Consider the following 19,836-nt stretch of genomic DNA (forward strand, 5'->3'; position numbering starts at 1 on the left):
AATAGCCTTTTAAATTGTGTCAGATTCTCATCTCTCTGTTTGAAAGGTAAAGTTAAACAGTTTTCCTAGCAGTCTGGATGAAGTCTTGAGTCTAACAAATCAGCTGTTTTGGCTGTTGTACCAAGCTTTTGTCTATGCAAAAGTACATAATTTTATCTTTGCACACTAATAGCTTACTGAAAACTGTTGCAGCTGTCCCTTTACTTTGGGGCATGTGATAGCTCAGAGTAATTTATTTACCAAAATAGAACTATTCTTGCTAGCCATACTCTTATCATATATTAAGTCATTATTTTGCATTTGCTCCACTGTGGAATGAATGGAAATGTTCCATTGTCACAAACAGCACTCAGGTTTTATAAAAAGAAAGGAACAGTGGTTTCAAAACCCTTGTAGAGAATTATATGGTCTCATCAGCTGTTGTATATTTATCTAATATTGCAATCAATAAATATTGTATTTGTATTACAATAGCTTTCTATGTTTCCAATCAAAATTGAAGCACCGTTGTGCTGGACACTCTACAAACCTGTACGGTGACACTGTTCTTGCCACAAAATCTTTACAATGGAACAGATATAAGCCACTACAGAAAATGCAGCTATTAATCTACTGATATAAAATACTGCATATACACATCAAGTTTCACGGGCCAGAAAGCAGTATTTGACATCAAAATTGAAAGAAATTTACCCCTCCCACTGAGTTGCTCATATTGTAATGCTCTATCACAGGTACTAATAACAGAATGCAAAAATAATATCTAAATGAAAATAAATTCCTGAACTAATAAATTTATAATACACTTTGAAGAGTGATTTAGAAGAAGCTTTGGGTGGGAAGTGGGTGTGGGTTACAGGGATATTAGGACTGTGCATATTCTGACTTAACAGAATATCCCAAAACAACAAAATGGAAAATTTGGGGCCTGTTTATGGAGAACAATTACATTCATCAACTCCAAGGCTAGACAATAAATAAATGTGAGTTTTATCCAGGATTCTTGAGTTTGGCAAAGTATTTATCATTTATTACCCATATTTCAATCTTTTTTTATATATAGTACCACTGACTAAAACCTTGTTTTGTTGTTACTGTTTTTAGCTTTTTAAAAAAAAACCCATACACTATTCCCCTAATTAAATTAGACTTGGTAAGAACCCAGTGCTTCCTCTCTTAAGCTATTTTCTGGTGCTGCTTATGACTAATTGAAAGACTTTCTCATCCCATGCCTGTCGTCCTTTATGTGGTCATCCACTGCCTCCTGAACTGCTATTTATTTTAATTATTTGCTAAGAGAGATCTAACATTAGTCTCCTAAGCTTGCACAATGAAGTACTTCATTCAGGTGCTGCTTAAGCTTTGTTGCTATTTCTTAAACTCTATTTACCTTGTCAGTATGTTGCAGTAAAAATGAGATTTGATTTGATATTCCCCAAGCAATACAGAAAATAAATATGTTCTGTGACCCAATGATTTGCTGTTTAGCTGAAAAAGCCATTAGGCCTTTTCTTCTGTTGAGAAAGTCCGCTATCAACTTTTATCTGACTTTCTCACCATTATTGTAACTGAATATTTGAAGATGATAATCCACGTGAAGATTTTTGTGTGTTTTTTGTAACAAAGCTTCTCATAGAGAACGTGGAAAAACAAATCAGTCCTGACAGATTTTTTTTAGGTCACCCATGGTTATGGAGGAACCCTGCTGTATTCCTTCTGCTATTTTCAGAACAGTTGCCATTTTATTATCTCATTTTCAGTAGCTACAGACAGAAAATCTCTCACCTACTCAATAAAAAATGCAGACAGGTAATTTAAAATCACACACATTAAAATCAATTTGTAAGTCTTTTTATGCAATTATTTAACAAAGTATATGGTCAGCTTGTGGAGAAGGGAAGTGCCTTTAATATATGGATAATAAAATATTTTACTTTACCTGTCACTGACAAAACATTCTAATTTTTTAGGAGTCTTTCATTTGTAGCATCCTTTCTCTCTGTATTTTGCTTACCAGTGCAGCCAGTGAACCTGAGGCAGGAATTTGTATGTCTCACGATCTCTTAAAGAGCTGATTGTAAAACATGGTATGCAGTTAGATTTCATAGCATTTTCAAGCTTAAAAATCAGGATCAGCTATTGTGAGTGATGATACCAGCTTGAACCATAGTACAGATGAAATCAGAATGTGCTTAAATTTAATCATACAGGGGAATACAGTGATTCTGATTAAATTCACAAAGCCTGCTAAAGAATCTGCAGAGGAAGAATAGTACTGATAATTAGAGACGAAAAGGAGTTCCCAGTAAAGATATGATCAAAGAGGTTAAATGTGCTGATCTAGACACTGCACAGAAGTTGTAATGAATTTCTGCATCTTTGAAATATTGTGGTATTATAAAACTGGTAGCATATTTCCCATTCAGTTTTACTGTGCATGGCATAATATATAAAGAGAAGAAAAAATACAACACTGGCCTGGTTTTCATTCTGTTGAATACGCTGGTTTCCTGATTTCTTATGCTCAAAATTACAGTGCTTGATAACATTACCATTCTTTTTGAAGTTCATAAAAACTTTGGATTATTTGGGTTCTTTTTGTTTGTTTTCAGAGGGAGAGGAGAAGCACCATACTATGTTCTGTAGAGGTGTTTGGTTGGAAAATGTTTTATTATACTCATTTGTGTAGAGAGAAAAAAAATACTAACACAAATTCCATCACAACAGGATCCTCAGTATAAAAACTGATGATCTGACCTTTAAAAACCTTAGAACCCAGTTTGGAATGTCTTTTAATTAAGTGCCTTCAAAAGCAAGAATGTGGTATTACTGGAGATTATAGACATGTATTTTACTTAACCAAAAAATTGGAGCTGTTTAGGGAATTTGCAGTCAGTCTTGGACACTCTATCTCCTTCTCCACTAGAATTGTCTTTCCTCAGAGACCTAGGATGAAAAAAAACAGTGGTTATTGCAGACCAACCACAAGACATATATGTTTCTTTTGAGCCACAAGATTTTAGGATCAACAAAGTGAAATTCTGCTACCCGTGACCATCTGCAAATAGGCCTACCTCTATGATCTCTATGCCACAGAGTTTATAGTAAATTTGGCAATATGAATTACTGGAACATGCTTTCTAAAATTTCTGAGAACAGGTAACTTATTTCCAGGTTTTTAGTGTGGTGTCCAACTGAGTTAATTTGCAAGCAGAGTAGAGGTTTTTAAAGTAGATGAACTGCGTGAACTCTTGTATCTCACAGGGAGCAGTGAGAAAGTCCAGGGTTCTTAATTTTCAATTGCAATGCCTTATAGGTCAGTTTCTTTATCATGGGACAAATTGAGATGCTTCAGCCCTGATTCCATTGATGTTTTGAATGAGGATATTGTTGAGAAGTATTGAGTGGTGATTTGAGTGAAAACCCTGGATAGAACACATTTATTTCATTATGTATGAGTAATAATTACACAGAGAACATGGAATAATTTTTTTGTGATAGACCAGCTGGCTGTGAAAATAAAACCACAGATCTCTTTGCTAGGTTCTGAGAGTATTTCATAGTGCACAAACTGTCTTTTTGCTAGAAATTCTGATTTTGTTTTGCAGGATTGTATCCACTGTTTTTAAACTTTATCAGGGTTTGATTAATTATTAGTCATTTGCTTATTAAAATAGTACTTGCTCATAGATGTTGGGCTTTAAAACCGTCCTATAAAAGTCTACTGAACTCCTTACAAATGCTACTTACTATAGAAAATAAAGCTAACATCCTTGTCTCAAACTTTCCATGCTGTTGAGAAGCTCAAATTATTTTATCTAATCTGAATATTGTTTCCCAAACCCAGAATCTTGCAGTGGCTTGCTCCTTACTTGAAACACTACAACAGGCCACGTGAAGCTGATCTGGTCTTAAGTTTGAATGTACTGTCTGTGTGCCTCATAATGAAGCCTGTTCTTTCTAAAATGTAGGTTCTCTACAAACTGTATAACCATCATCAGTCTTTCTGGTTTTCTTCATTAAAACATAGAAGTTACATATTGACTCTCGGAAGTCAGCCTGAAATGTTGTTAGGTGTTTCTAGGATAAGCTGTTTATTTTCTGTGTGGTTTTTTTTTAATCTGTAATATTGTTTTTAGAAGGACTTTTTGCTCTGTGGAAATAACAGAAAAAAGTAAAACAAATTAGCCATTATCCAAAATGAATGGCTAACATTCTGATTAAGGGTGGTTACTAAGGCTGGTCCTCTACAGGACTCCATAGGATTATGTATTTATTCTTGTCAGTTTTGAGCTTCAAGTTCACAAGCAGCAATCTGTGCCTGGCTATATCCAAACACTTCTTTTCTAGTTTTTCTGTCATATTTTGCATTTCCCCCAAGATGTAATGCTAATTTAGAGTGAACATGAAGTAAGTTAAGAAATAATACTAGAAATGGTGGGATAGGATTTAAGGAAGTTTTTCATTTCTGTGATTCTATCTGATCATCATTTACAAAGTTGTTCATTAAGAATCACTGAAATGAAGTGTGACTGCTTGGCATTTAGTAATTACATTGGTACAGAAAAAGAAACAGAAACCATCTCCTGCTCTTAATGTTCTATTACCAGCTGGACTTTTTTTTGAAAAGTGAAAAAACCCCATACAATAAAATAGGGTATTACTCAATTCAGAAAACATGAGAGGACTGTTAATATCTGTGGAGCGATTATGCTGTTATTACATTCACTGCTCAGAAACAAACCGAGGCTTGTTTTTCAGTTTTTAAGTACCACATATGTCTTCATCACATTTAAATTTTGGAGTTTGCATGTGGATGTGATCATTAGGTTGGTTTGAGTTTGAGCACAAAAAATCTCACTTGCATAGTTATATTGCAGATGTTGCTTCTTTATCAGTTCTTCTTTCAGAATCGCATGCTTGTAATTCTTCTCGGAGTTTTACCCACAGTCTTTTACCCTTTATATTGTAGTAGGCTGGCACACACCATTGTCTTTTTTCCACCAAATTATGAGTGAACTTAGCTGTCCCTTTGCACATGAAGAATATCTTAGGAAAGGCAGAAAGCATGAGTCATTGTAACTGTTTTCTCTACCTGCTTCTTACAAGGCAGCACACACTCAAACATCTCTTAAACAGCTTCAGAGGTGGGACCTTCATCATGAAGAGTAGGATTAGAAATGGAAAAGTAAATTATCACACTCAGAAATAGTGGTGATGCCACCAAACCTTGTTCAGTGGCCTTCCGGTATTCAGTGCTGCAAGCAGACGGTTTGTCTGACACATAAAAGCAATACCAAAACTGGGAGAGCTGTCATCTTGGGGATAAAGCAATCTGTCCTCACCAGAATTTCGTAACCCTGAGTAAAATCTTCCTCTCTTGCTAACCGCAGATGGTGCACACCCTTCACCACAACACACTGGCAGAAAGTATACGCCAGCACTATACAGTTGAACGGGATGGTGTAGTGCACTGGCGCAGTAGCCCTCAGCAGACACCCTCTGCAACTTAAAAGCATTAGAGCCACCAAAGCTCAAAGCAAATAACCAAAGATGAGACCACCAGCAACTTCAAGTGAAATTTTTGTACACCAACAGGAGGGTAACAAGGAGTTAACTTTGCAGCTAAAACAAAGGGACTGCTTTAAATTCTCATCTTTTCTTTTGGGAGATTGACAAGTAGTTACAACTCTCTGGGGAGGCAGTTTTGAACAGAAGACTAAACACTGACTGAAAGACTCCTCTGCTGAAAGAAATTGGGAAGAAAAAAAATAAAAAGGGTAAAAAGGTTCTAAAAGGTACTTATCTCCAGAGTAAAAATACCAAGAAGACCAAACATAAAACTCAGTAAGTATCTTCTAAGCATTCATCTCCATAGTCTTACAGAAATAAAGATAACTCCTTACACTACTGTAGAGGAAAATATGAAAAGATAAAACAGAACCTTACTAGAAGAAAATAAATTTATGCATGGATGGAACAAGAGAAATCACTTAAAACACTAAGGGCATATAGTAAAATAAAATCAATATAAAATGAATGTCTCAGTTTTAACACTGTTAATAGTATTAATACATGTGCTATTCAATTTACAGAGCATTTTGTGTGAGGGTTTCATATAAACAGGTGCAATACTGTTTTCATGTGTTAAAAATGAATTCTAGGTTTCATAGCATCTATTCTTTTGATGCACTTCTGTAACTCCTAATAAAGTTAATTAGTATTATGTGCACATCAAGAGAAGAATATAAACCGTATGTGGTTTATTGTAATAATTATTAAACTAACATCTCGTACTGACTGAGAACATAGTTGTTTGCCTACTTCCCTACAATCTCTGGCTGTGAACTTTCAATCTTATAACCTTTAAATAACAGAGGTAGTCCAACTAACATGCAGCTGCTCCAGCAAGTGTTGGTAGTAAGTGCTAGTCTTACCATTTAGCTAATATTCACTATACTTTGGTATAGTGCTAAAAGCTCAGTGCTGTTTGTCTTCGCATACTATTGTGATATAAAAAAAGGAGAGTTATTAACCATGAATGGTGATAAAATCCAGTGACACTTTTAATCAGGGTTTGCACATGTGCGTTTTAGTCCACCTGCACTGCCAAAACATCAACTTGAAAATTACCTTTTCCTCTTTTACTTTGGTTTTCTAATAACTAATTTTAAGTGTTGCTTGCATGAAATGGCTACCAGTTCAGGCCTTAAGAAGCTTGATGGTTAGTGATATGAACATACATTAAATGGCTTCCTTGTTCTTCCCATGATATTAGAAAATAATCATTTATTTCTCTGCAGTGCTGTATCTGTTTAGCACAAGAGCTAGCTTAAATACCATGGTGAAATGAAGTGTTCTTGATGATGCATGTCTAAATTTTTATGATACTCACCGTAAAATCTAAACAGCACTTTATGAATCTTCAGGCAGATAAGTGATATGCATACAAGTTGATTTCATTTATATATTGGAGAAAGAAAATGTAGTATTTGTCATGTGTGGGGGAAAATTTGTAAATTATCTGATTTGCTTTTGGAGTAGGAAGAAAGAATAATATGAAATAGCCTATGAAATAAAATGGCAATGAATTTAGAAAATGTGACAATTGGTTCAGCAACATACTTAAGTATGTAAATAGTGCCATTACAGTCAGTTTTCACAATGAGACTACTCATTTGCTTTAAGTTAGATAAATTATGCAGTGAAAAAGTTTTAAAGGCATTGGCAGACAATCATGAAATAATTTTCTTCATGTGATTATTTGAAACAGACTGCCTAGGTTTAAGAAATATATAGCAATATTGGTTTTTTCATAATTTTTACAGTTGTGCGATGTTACAGAATGATGCAAAACTGATTTTGAATTATCTCTTTTTAATGTGTAGTGGTTTGATCATTAAAACTGTTTCGGAGCAGGTGCTTTTTAGACTCAGAATTACTGTGAATGCTCTCACTGTCTTTCATATGATAAAACTACTGTAAAAAAATTAATTCATTATGAAATTTGAAAAATCTACCCTAATTATATGGAGCTATAGAGATGTAACAGTACCCATTTTTCACTATAATGGATGTCTGCTTTGTGAAATGCTTTGCAACATCATGTTACATTAATAATAGCTATGAAAATTATTTTTGTTACCTTCATTGAAAAGAACTTTTACCCAGGAGTTAAAAAGACAGAATGAGATCTCTCAAAGCTCCTGTAGCTAATCCTGCATACTCAGAAGAAAACACGTAATTTACACTAAGTTACTTGTTGGCTTTGCATATGTTGTGCATAAGTTTGTTTAGCATTACTATGTATTTTGCTGCTAGATATTGGATACACCCTTTTTCCTGACTCAGAATCAGAAAAATAATCCTCCAATTTGCAGCTGTGTATCCTGACTTTGATAGTTTCTGATGTCCGGCATTAAGTTTGAAACAGGAAGCAATAACTTAGACCTGACAGTTGCATTAATTTTTACTTTTCACAGAGACTGATCTAAGAAATTTTCTAAGGATTTTTTATCTCCTTTCCTGGAACAAAAGACTGTGTCTAAACTTATGTACCAAATAAATTAAGAATTCTATCTGTGGTAGTCATTAATTTAATTTTGGTTTGGTTTGGTTTAGATTTTGTTGTGAGAAAGATGGTTTCTGTAAGCTCATTTAAAACTGATAAAAGCACTTAAGTATGCTTGCTGTCAGTTGTTTTTCTTTTGAAGACTTAGCATCAGCAGTTCATGTCATCCTACTTGGTATATGTGCTGGTAAAGATAATAACAAGCATAGCAACAGAGATGTGGAAATACGCCAGGTACTTGCTGATAGTTTCTAAGAGCTTTCAGACACTTTGGTGTAGAAGGAGATTTCCAGTGAGTTCAGGCAAGAACTTTGTAGAAGTGTTTCTGCAGCTGTGATCTCCATGATACCGACTTTTCTGCATACCCAGCTACTAAATACCAAAAAGTCATGTAATAAAATGAACTTGAATATTTACCGTGGAAAATTTTGGCCCAATGGTTTACAAAACCTGATAAACAGAGAAAGATTTTTCTCTTGCTTTGTAGAAGCATAGAGATTTTTAAGGCCAAAATTCAAGAGAATGTTTTTCTTAAAGCTCTTGATCGTGCTCTTTCAGGGTGGCTTGTTGGTGGGTTTTTAAAGGGAAGCAAGATGTCAAGGTGGGGCTTTGGAGATAACAGTGTTTATGGACACATATACCTGTATCAGGTCCTGTAATAATATGAAGGCTTAGATGTGTCATATTAAAGGTTAAACATCAACTTTTTCAGAAAGGTTTTAATACGTGGGGATAAACAGTTTAGACAAACCTTTTCCAGAAGTTCAGTATTCAGAGCAAGAACACCAAAAAATCTAGCTATATATTAGCAAGATGTTTTCCTCATGTGCCAAAGGAGCTGACAGTTACTGAAAAGTCAAAAACAACCTTTTTATAATCCCTGTCTTTCTTACCTTTTCAGTTAATACTCAGAACAGATTATGTTGTAGCACTTATTCAAAGTAGTATGGCTTAATAAAATCAAAGCAGAAAGATATTTATTATGCACAAATTGATTTTTTCAGTCTCCTTCAGGTACAAAAAAATGCCGTTGCATAGTCTAAAATTTATTGCTATATATTCATTTAGCGTCAGAAATTATTTCTCGATTACTATAATGTCTGACCTATTCCCAAATGCTTCTAAAGAGTACGTGTAATAATCTTCATCCATACTTCTCCAGCCTACAGGAAAACTATTTCAATCTCTTTTCTCTAAAATAAATTAGCTTTGTATTTAGTTATAAAATGAATGACAGCTGTTATTACTAAAAAATCCAAGGAGAAACAGTCCCATTGTTGAAATCAGACACAACCTTGGTGCTCTCAGTCAATTGTTTCCATTGCTTCTGTGGCACAGGGCCTCTCACTGTGTAGTAATTCACCACTGGATAGATTCACATCTTTTATTTTCAAGCATTTTGTTTTCTTCATTTATACTTTCTTCATGCAATTTATCATGTGTTAAGTCTGTCCGCAGAGGTGGCATGGAGGTTTTTTGTGCCTACAGTGATTGTTGATGTACTTGACACATGCAATGCTATGCTAAGCTTAGTCTGTCACACTACCTCTGTTTAAAGGCAGGAACTGGCTCTCCACAGCTGTTTGACTTCATTAACTGTTTTTCACAGAACAGTTTGTGATGAATTTGCAAATAACTGTCATAACATGAAACTCTTCTTGCTATTCCTTCTCAGATGCACTTTTTTTTCCTCCTCCCTGCTCCTCCCACCCTGCCCCACCTGACATCATGACTCCTTTCACCTTCTAGCAATCACGGTGGACTGCTCAAAATTTTCCCAGCGCTCGTTTAGGCCCATGACTTCCAGCTACACAGAACAGCTACTTCCTTATGTCCATGCTCACACAGTATTCCACTGGAACTGAAACATCGCTGTATCTGTGATAACAAATTATTGTTTCTATTTGCAGAAATTTCTTTCAAAAATACCAAATCAAACCCAAAAAACCTCATCCATCCTCTTCACTTTTTTCTAGAAAGTATGTCTTGCATTGTTAGGATCATCTTTGGTCAGGTAGATGGAAGTTGGTGATAACATTATCTTAAAAGGAAACTCTGAAAGCAAAAAGCTTACCTATACATAAAATCAATTTAACATTTAGTAAGCAAATGCTCGCAAATATTGTTGGTGACATTTTTTATTTATAAGTTGGAGATATCCATTCAGACTGCAGACTGTAATAAATTTCATTTTACACTGCCTGTTGCAGATTTTGATTTCATTATATTTTTTAGAGGTAGCACTGAATTTCATAGTTAATTAAAATAATTATGATGGGCTTACAGGTGTGAACCTTGAGCTCAGCATGTATGACAGTTTTAAAAAAACCACTTTTTAACATCCTATGGAAGCCAAGATCCTATTTCAAATTACTGACAATATAATTTGTGGTGCAATTAGGTGAGTAAATTGTGTTAGAGTTATAGCAAAGCTCAGTAAATCCATTTTTGTTCTATGTTCAACATCTTATGAATGGAACCCCATGCCATTCCTCATTTACTGTTCCATGAGAAATATTACCTGCTGTTGCTAGACAAATGTGAAAGTGTCATGTTTAAAGTACATCTCTCTCCTTCAATCTTCCAGAAAGCCTGCTTGAGTTTGCTCAGTTCTGTTCACAACAGTTCACAATAGCTCTATAAAGGCCATATGGTTATTATTGTGAGTAATACTTTGAAAGAACGTGAGTGCTAGCTCTCAGAGGATCAGAACAAGCGCTGCCTTGCATTACCAGGTCCTCTGTGCCTGCTTCGGAAGCAGGCATTTGCCATGCTAGAGAGCATGACAGGGTGTTGAGTATTTTGTTTCACACAATAACTTGGAGTACAGATGTTATCTATCATCTATGAAAACAGCGCTTCCTATTATAACATGAAACATGTTAAATCCCAGACTAGTCCCATTTACTTCAGTTTAGGGCAGCAGCAAAATTTGAGGAAGAAGTCCAAGTCTCAGGCCACAGCCAGTTTTAACACTGATTTCTGGGCACAAAATAATCCATAGCAAAACTATGTGATATCATGAACACATGAGACTTTCTGAGGTGAAAACTTTGATGTGTTGGCTGCTTTAGGCTTTAAAAACAAAATGTCTTTTTACTACATATGCCTTCATCCACAGGCATGCCATCCACATGTTAAGCGTTAATGCAAGGTTCTGACATGGAACTCCATATTCATTACAGGGTGTTTATCAGACAGTAGTAATTATTGAATTTGGGCATAGAACTGTGAGAAAGCTGGTTTTTAAGCAATGTGTGTCCTCTGCTACAGAGAAAGCTCCTCTGTACTCTTCCAGAACAAAAGTGAATGGATATGTTTTCCCTACAAGAAAATATCCTCTAACTTCCTTGTCTGGACTATTTTGACTTACGTGGTGAAACTGACCCCAAGCAAAAGAGAAATTCATATCTACTCTCTTCTACACCTATCCTTCCCTGCTAATAGATCCCTGTATGTCATCTCAGTATTTGTGAGAGAGAAGGAATGTTGCCATAGGTGGGCACGACAGGCGAGAGGGATACCTCCCTCATATTCAGGAAGGTGGAGAGTGAGGTCTAGAGCACATCTGTTCCCTCCATAGCCAGGCCAGCAGGGGAGAACTTCACCATCCACTCATAAAGAAAATACTTTCTCACATCTGTTAATGATTCATACAGGTTCAAAGACACCATGTATTTTATCATTTACCAGCATTTGGTATTCTATCTTTTTCTCGTAAATATGAGGAGTACATGATAAAAGGCATTGCTTTGTTGTCTTACACCTTCCTTATCTCATCCAGCATTTTCTTAATTGGTAGACATGTGTTCATAGTGGTGGAAAGACCAAAAAAAAAAACAAACCACCAAACCCAAAACCCCCACAGAAATGGGAAGCTACTGTATCCATTATTTTTTTACAGTCACCTATCTGTAGTCATGCAAGTGTTATGAATGTTTTAGGCATGCTCTTCAGACCAATGAAGATGAATACTGCATTAGATGAAGAAAAACTGCATATTTTGTACCAGTAACATTAGTTTAATGCTTAGTAATACTGAGTTTCAAGGGATATCCTCTTTAACTGAGTTTTTACAGAGTTCATTGTCTGTTCTGGCAAAATATCTCTTTTTTCCCGTTCTCTTCAGCAATAATAGCAGTTTTATTGTTTGTTATTCATCATTATGTTTGCTATTTATTGAAATACTGCTATAACATCCAATTTGCTATGGGTGCATTGTTGTGCCAGACACTATAAAAAGCAGTTGAAATGCATAGCCTCTACCTTGCATAACTTAGTGTTTAATTCACTGCACCAAAAGTGCTTTTAACTTTCTGACCCAAGCATCTTTTGTCAAAACTTGAGGGATACAATTTCATCACCCTTATTCCTTATTTCCTTCTTCTAAGGGACCAAACTGTTGGCCTTGTAGGACACCTTTCTACCCACCTATCGAAGTGAAAATCCTCCCCTTTCTTTTTCTAAAATACACCAATTTGATGCTGAGCTAAAAATGCAGAAAATAGTATTATTCTCCTGTGAAGACAAGACTTAAACAAAGTTGATGGTTTTGCCACTACAGTTCCTTTGTCAGGTCCTTAAATTTAGCAGCTGTGACATTAATACAGTTAGTATAGTTGTCAGTTCGGGCTGCAGAGTATGTAGGCTGCATTAAAAAGTGTTCAGTAAGATTATGGCATTGAGGAAACAACTCATGGAAAACTGTGTAACATCAGTAACAGAAATGGCTGTGATCACAAGCTGAGTTCGTTTAACTGTCTTAGGCAGTATTATCACTCCTTTAGGTTTAGGTGTAGGTTTAGGCGTGCCGTGCAAATGAGGACGAAGGAGGGAGAAGGGGACTGTATGATCTGACAACTTTGCCAGACTGCTCACTTTTTCTCTTTTGTCCTCTTTGGTGAAGCAACAAAACGACGTTTCTGCCCCCTTCTCAGTTCAAATTAGTATGTTACATTTTATTGTGATGATTTATTGCTTTATACGTAAGAATGAATACGAGGTAATTACTTATGAAAAGCGTCATATATATTTACTCATATCAATCTTTTAACACATAGTATTAATGAATAGAAAGGAGGATAAGAAAAAGAAATTAATGCCTTTATGCATTCTGTACATTCAGACTGCTGACATGAGAAGCAAGCTCTCTTGTACATATGAACCTGCTGCTGATCTTACTATTTACATGCACCATAAAAATGTGTGCGATGTGAAACATTCAACCTTAAGGCAAAGACTGCCATCATGGCACTAATGTTATTCTTTCTCCTTTATTTTTCAAATGAATGTAAGTAGGATGTAAAAACACAGATATTAGTGTGTTAAAAATATTGACTAGATAAAGCAATCATTCTTTTTCCTAATCCTCATTCTTGGCAAGCCCAAATTTAACCCTGGTTTAGTGTAATCTAAATCCTAACCCTGTCTGGAAACTAAGCCTCAAATTAGAAATGGTAATCACGGAAATTCATATCGCTACCCTTTGCTGTCCTGTTGTCTTTAATTCACTAGTGCAAACTACATAGTTTCATTCTTGTGCCATTTGCATATAGAGATGTGTGGCACGCTGAATCTTTGCCACTTCAGAAGCTTAGTGTTTCTTTTCCTAAATATATGATACCCTGCACTTAAAACACCACTTCCCATTCTCTGCCTATGTTTCACTGCTATAACTCTGGCTGAGTCCTCTCCGTATGTTAGAGAAGGGACATCTGGCAGGGATTCTTGGATTCCTTACTTCCTTCCATGGCCTTTTGTATTTCCCTTTCCATTCCCAGTAAGCAGAACAGACCTTTTTTCCATTTTTGTGTCCTTATGAAGATACCTAATTTCAAAGACTCAGTGCACTCATTTGTTAGAGAACTTATTTAAGGCTAAATGCTAATAACAATGAATGTTAACTGACTTAATGCAATGTGAAATTGCTGCTTCAACATTCATACAAATGATAATTCAGTCTAAGTGGCTCTATGTTCTGTTATATAGACATTACTTTGCAATTTACTGAGTAATTGCATACAGATCTACTAAACAAATTTGTTTTGCATCAAAAGTGCTTTGCACATCTCTTCAGTATATGAAGAATATTTTTAAATGCATGGGGTTTAGTGGGATGATATGGGCAGCTGTTCTCTTATTGAAAATTTACTAACTGTTAGTGATTCTCTGATCATCTTATCAATGTCTAATTCCCTTCCATTCTGTGGAATAATTGCGTAAAATTTAAGAGAAATCCCAACAGATACCTAGATCTATTCTTACATGTAGCCCGTACCCTCCTTTATTGACTTACAGCACCACTAAGTAAAAGTATCCATCTCTATATAGCAGCTTTGAACAAGGGACTTTGGGAGAAGAATTTATTGTGTGTTCATAATTACTTTTTTTGGCAAAATTTACCTTGTAAAATTTTTCAATAGGAATAATGTTTATTAACTGGCATTTTTCTGATGGTTTATATCTTTTAAATCCAAATTAGTCTTTTTTGTATAATTAGGAATTGCTTTGGTTTTATTTTTCAATTTATTCATATGCATAGTTCTTCAACAATAGTACAGAATACCAACTTTGCTGCAAAATGTTGATTTTACTCCCTCTTCTACCCTCTTTGATTTTAATGTTCTCAATCCTGCGTTCAGTTCAGTTGCAAGAAGAATGATTTTGAATAATACGGTCATGATGTCAAAACAGTGCAAATTATATGCTGCTGCCATCTGGAATAGTGAAAATAAAAGCTTTATTTACACTGTTCTTTGAAATAATAAACTTTATTGTGGCAGTTTATCTTCAGTATCTATAGTGTATTCTGGGAATACTCCATGTGTGCCTTTTTATTCTATGAGCTACAGAATGACTAAAATTTGCCTGTGGCAAAGTTATCAGTGAATCTTGAAATAGATTTTCTTTCCTTCCTGAATAGAATGGAGAGCCACTCTCCATTTCCACAATGAGAATAATTGGTTCACAAAGGGCAATATTTTTTAAGAGGCACAGTGAAACATTTTAATTATGTATTTTAGTTAGGCAGATTATACAGATTTAACTACAAGTTAATATGGATATTCTAGAAGATGGGTATTTAGATGGTGAAAATAGTTACTGTGGAAGGAAATACTTAACAGAAATATTACCCAGTTTTCATGTCAACTCTCTTGGACCCTGGTGTTATTACCTTGCCTTTATATTCCGTAACCCACAACCAAAGGCATAGCAATTTGCTTGGGGTACTTCACGTTTGCACTTCATATCCTTATCATAGTAATATTATCATAATATACTGAGAAAATCATTCATACTATTCTGTCTTTATTGTTAAAACACAATGCTGATTGCCAAAGTGATTCAACAAGGTAGCTATGAAGAATTTAAGGCTTTAAGACCCAATCTGTTTCTAAAAGCTGCCATTCATCTTGCCCTTGCCAGCAGGGCCTAGACATGATCTGAAAGTAGCTTTTTACAGAAAAAGTTGTCAAAATGTTAAGAAGCTGTGGTACAAATGCTGTGAAGTGGAGATCACTGTTTTTCTCTTTGTTTAGCTGTGGTGTACTCCTACTTTATCATGAAGAGTCGTATCCATTGCACTGGATTTGGATGAAGTCCTCTTCTTTCTTTGGATCTGGCTTTTGTATATATGTAGGCTTGACAGTATACATTCAGAAATCTTATGAAATAATTATGTCATTTAAAAAAGAGATTACAGCAACACACTTTTTCCTTTAAAATGAGAGAAAACACAGTTAAAGGAGGAGTAGAACAGAGTTTATAACCTATAGTTGTTGCACAGCTATGTTGAGAGTTTTTCTCTGTAGATGGTGTTGTTTTGCCCCAGTCGGCAACTAAGCACCACACAGCCATTTGCTCACTCCCCCCTACCCAGCGGGATGGGGAGACAATCAGAATGAAAGTGAGAAAACTCGTGGGTTGGATAAAGACAGTTTAATAGATAAAGCAAAAGCTGTGCATGCAAGCAAAGCAAAGCAAGGAATTCATTCCTCACTTCCCATGGGCAGGCAGGTGTTCAGCCATCTCCAGGAAAGCAGGGCTCCATCACGTGTAACGGTTACTTGGGAAGGCAAATGCCATCACTCGAAATGTCCCCCCTTCCTTCTTCTTCCTTCAGCTTTGTATGCTCAGCTTGATGTCATATGGTATGGAATGTCCCTTTGGTCAGTTGGGAGCTGTGTCCCCTCCCAACTCCTTGTGCACCCCCAGCTACTCGCTGGTGGGGTGGGGTGAGAAGCAGAAAAGGCCTTGACCTTGTGTAAGCACTGCTCAGCAAAAAACATCCCTGTGTTATCAACACTGTTTTCAGCACAAATCCAAAACTTAGCCTCATACTAGCTGCTATGAAGAAAATTAACTCCATACCAGCCAAAACCAGCACAGTGAGTATGGTTTCTTTTTGGTAGAGCATAATTTAACTTGTTGGTATTTTCAAGATACCACTCCATCAAAATTACTGTTTACACATGAAAGCTGAGTTTGTGTCTCTACTCTAAATGCTGTTGCGTTTGTCAGGGCAGGCTGACCTCTAAGGCAGGTGCAGCAACATGTGAAATTATGTGTTGGACAATGTCTGTAGGTATACTGAAATCTGAATGTAGACCCTAATGTGCTTTTTCCGTGCATGTTGCTTGGAAGGGAAGCAATTACAATTTTGACAAAACTGGCAGCAGAGGTAGGAATCTCAAGGACATTGTTTACAGATAAGCAATGTCAAACAGACTGAATACACAGAGACAGTTTAGACATACTAAGAACAACTGTGATGGAAAACAGGCAAGGCAGTATCATTCTCTCTTTAGGGTTTATGTGGTAACCAGTCTTTGTAATTGCCTCTCTATGTTGTTCAGATCATACATTCAGTGAAAAATAACATTGGTAGAGCTCTTCCAGCAATTGGAAATTATACTAGCACAATACTAAAGGCATTGTCTTAATGCCAGTAATGGAATGCAGTGCTGTTAAGACACCTAACAAATTCAAAGAATGTGCTTTATTTCTAAATCTCTTGTATCTGCCATCCTAAACAAAATATGTATTACATGTATGGCTCAGAAAGCACAAGGACAGAGAAATCTGCCCTTTAACAGCCTCTCAAAATGACAGTACCAAATGGCTTTGAGAAGGTCAAGTCGGATTTAAATTGTTGATGAATTGGAAGCTAATTCACTAGAACTGAATATTAATAGGGAACAGTGGTATATACTATGGTTTAGAGCCTAATGAGCATATTAATGAGCAGTAAAAAATATTTTTCTTTTCACCTCATGTAAAATTGTAGAGCTACCAATATATAAAAATTTTCTAATAGTTACCGTTCTCTTACTGTGGCTGAGAGGCAGTTGTTCACTGATTTGTTGCACAGCTCTCTTGCACAATGTGTTTGATGATCTGTCAAACTTGGTATCATCAAAGTGTAAAGACAGCTTTGTCCAAATCACTAATAAACTTAGAGGGGGGAAAAAAAGGCAATTAACATCTTAAAAACTAAATCCACTGTGATAAGCACTCCAATTAGAAATTTCATTATTTCCCTAGTCCATTTTATGTTGAATATTGGGGTTTTATTGCCAAATACCTGAAAGCCAGATTGGAAACAAGCCACAACTGTCAAAAATATAACAGTTCTGGCTATTTGAATCTATTACATTGTGATGTTCTCATGAAAAATTCATGAAGAGCATTCATTCAAAGAGATTCAATGCATAAGGGGAATGGATGGAATTTAATTACCCTTATTAAAAATAAGAAAGGAAAGCTCTTTACTACGCCATCCTATTAGTATTCAAGATAGATTATCTTTGTTGTACACTTATGTGTTTGCAAAAGGGACTCCAGGGTTTTCTGTACGAGCCAAGTAGGAAAGGAAAGGTCAGGTCATAAAAATCCTGTTGTGTCACAAGTCAAATCTTGTCAGTTACTCCTAAAGTAAATATTTCATGTTTATAAACAGACATGAAGCATACCTTTCGTTGGGAAGGGCTTATAGCTAGTGAAGGGTTTGACACTTAACCACTGATTGGTAGAAATAGTATCTCTGAAGAGTTATGTAAACTTACTGGAGAATTGTGTTTACTATACCAGAGTAGTATCTCTGTGCATTTGTATTGCAAGCAATTAAGTAGCTCATGGGCAACAGCAGACCCCAGGAACTACAAATATTTGTATGATGTACATGCTTGCAATACATGTTTCAGAAAAGTTTGAAGGCTTCCCTGAAACTATTATTTGAAAATATGTCACATTTTTCATTAAAGATAGTTGACATAGAACAATTTCTTCTAAGTCAATTTTATCCCTTAATCAATTGCATGTCAGTAACCACCAATTGAGAAATTTAATAAGATACATGTTTTATAGTTAGTATTGATCTTCTTTCTTTGATTTTTTTTTTGCTTGTCCTTTTTGAACTGAAATAATAGCAATTATTTTGCAATATAAATATTTTTGCCATTTTAATGGAAGTGAAGAGCAAGATGATGTAATTGAATAGATTATTTTACCTATGCTAACTTAATTTCTGAGAAATTGCCTGATCCCACTGTGCTTCCAGTGTTACTTGCTAGCATGTATCATCTTAAGAAGGCGAATTGCTCTTGGTCAGTATTTCTTAACATTTCACTATTGACTACACTAGGGTGAGGATTTTTGACCATGTCTGAGTTGTTTAGTTGACGCAGTTGTACCCATTCAAGATCATTGTGAATGTTCTTTCACTTTAACTTTGATATCTGCATATCTCCAATGTTTAGAGTTTCTCAGTGCTTTGCAATCTTATATTCATCCTCACAGCACTTCTCTGTAGCAGTAAAGTGCTGTCATACCCATCTTACAGATGGACAACTGAAGCACAGGAACAATAAATGTTAAGACCAACAGCACATAGGCAATAATGATAAAATCAAGAAATATAACTTGGGTCTCCTAAGTCCCTGGCCAAATCCTATACTGTATGATCACACTTCCCTACGTACTAGTCTCATGTAAAGAAAGGGGGTTTTCCTCTTGTTGACAGGCATGATAATTCAATATGTCACATAAAATAATAAGGACTCTCGCGAGCAGAGCAATATCAGTATCATAAAGTACCATAGCAGCAGTCTAATGATTATGCACTACATACAGCATCATGCCAATTTAATACATTTTGTAAGTAAGTATAAAGTTTGTAGCTGGTTTTTTTCTGAACCTTCTATTTTATATCAGTATTTTGATCACTGTAAGTTACCAAAAATACTGCCTGAGTATCTGGTTTTTGCATCAGTTCCTTGTGTACAATGAATGAGGGGAATCTTGAATGTTAAGGAGACTGGTGATTGGGGCTTTCATGAGTTACTACATAACTAATGAGAAATCCTTCAAATCATACATTTGTTTTGCAGAGGATCAAATTCCCCGAGGTTTCCCCACCATTGATATGGGCCCACAGCTGAAGGTGGTTGAACGAACTCGTACAGCTACCATGCTATGTGCAGCCAGTGGCAATCCTGATCCTGAAATAACTTGGTTCAAAGATTTCTTACCTGTTGATACAAGCAATAACAACGGCCGCATCAAACAGTTACGCTCAGGTAGGGTCTTGTTACTGTTTCCACTAACACCCAGAGTTGTTCTCTCTCACCTTTTCTTTCTTTTCTTTCTCTTCCTTTTTTTTTTATTTAAATTTTTATTTATAGGTAATAATTTCTCTTCCTCCTCTCTTTTCTGTGTTACTGAGTGTGTTGTCCATGTCTGTGATGTTGTCATAGCCTTTTCTAGAG

At 35.7% G+C, this 19,836-nt stretch overlaps 1 protein-coding gene across 23 annotated transcripts in view; it reads left to right on the forward strand.

The window, feature by feature from the left end:
• The window catches only part of PTPRD (protein tyrosine phosphatase receptor type D), a 382,032-nt gene that overhangs the window by 213,779 nt on the left and 148,417 nt on the right, over positions 1 to 19,836 (forward strand). For 22 of the 23 annotated variants that reach the window (XM_075741216.1, XM_075741218.1, XM_075741220.1 and 19 more), the window contains exon 5: positions 19,459 to 19,647. The exons of the other annotated variant lie outside the window; for it this stretch is intronic. In XM_075741216.1, coding sequence (XP_075597331.1) covers positions 19,459 to 19,647 — 189 coding nt within the window. The remainder of the gene's footprint in view (positions 1 to 19,458; positions 19,648 to 19,836) is intronic. 23 annotated transcript variants of the gene reach the window in all.

Source organism: Balearica regulorum, chromosome Z (assembly GCF_011004875.1).
Source record: "Balearica regulorum gibbericeps isolate bBalReg1 chromosome Z, bBalReg1.pri, whole genome shotgun sequence".
Lineage (NCBI taxonomy): Eukaryota > Metazoa > Chordata > Aves > Gruiformes > Gruidae > Balearica > Balearica regulorum.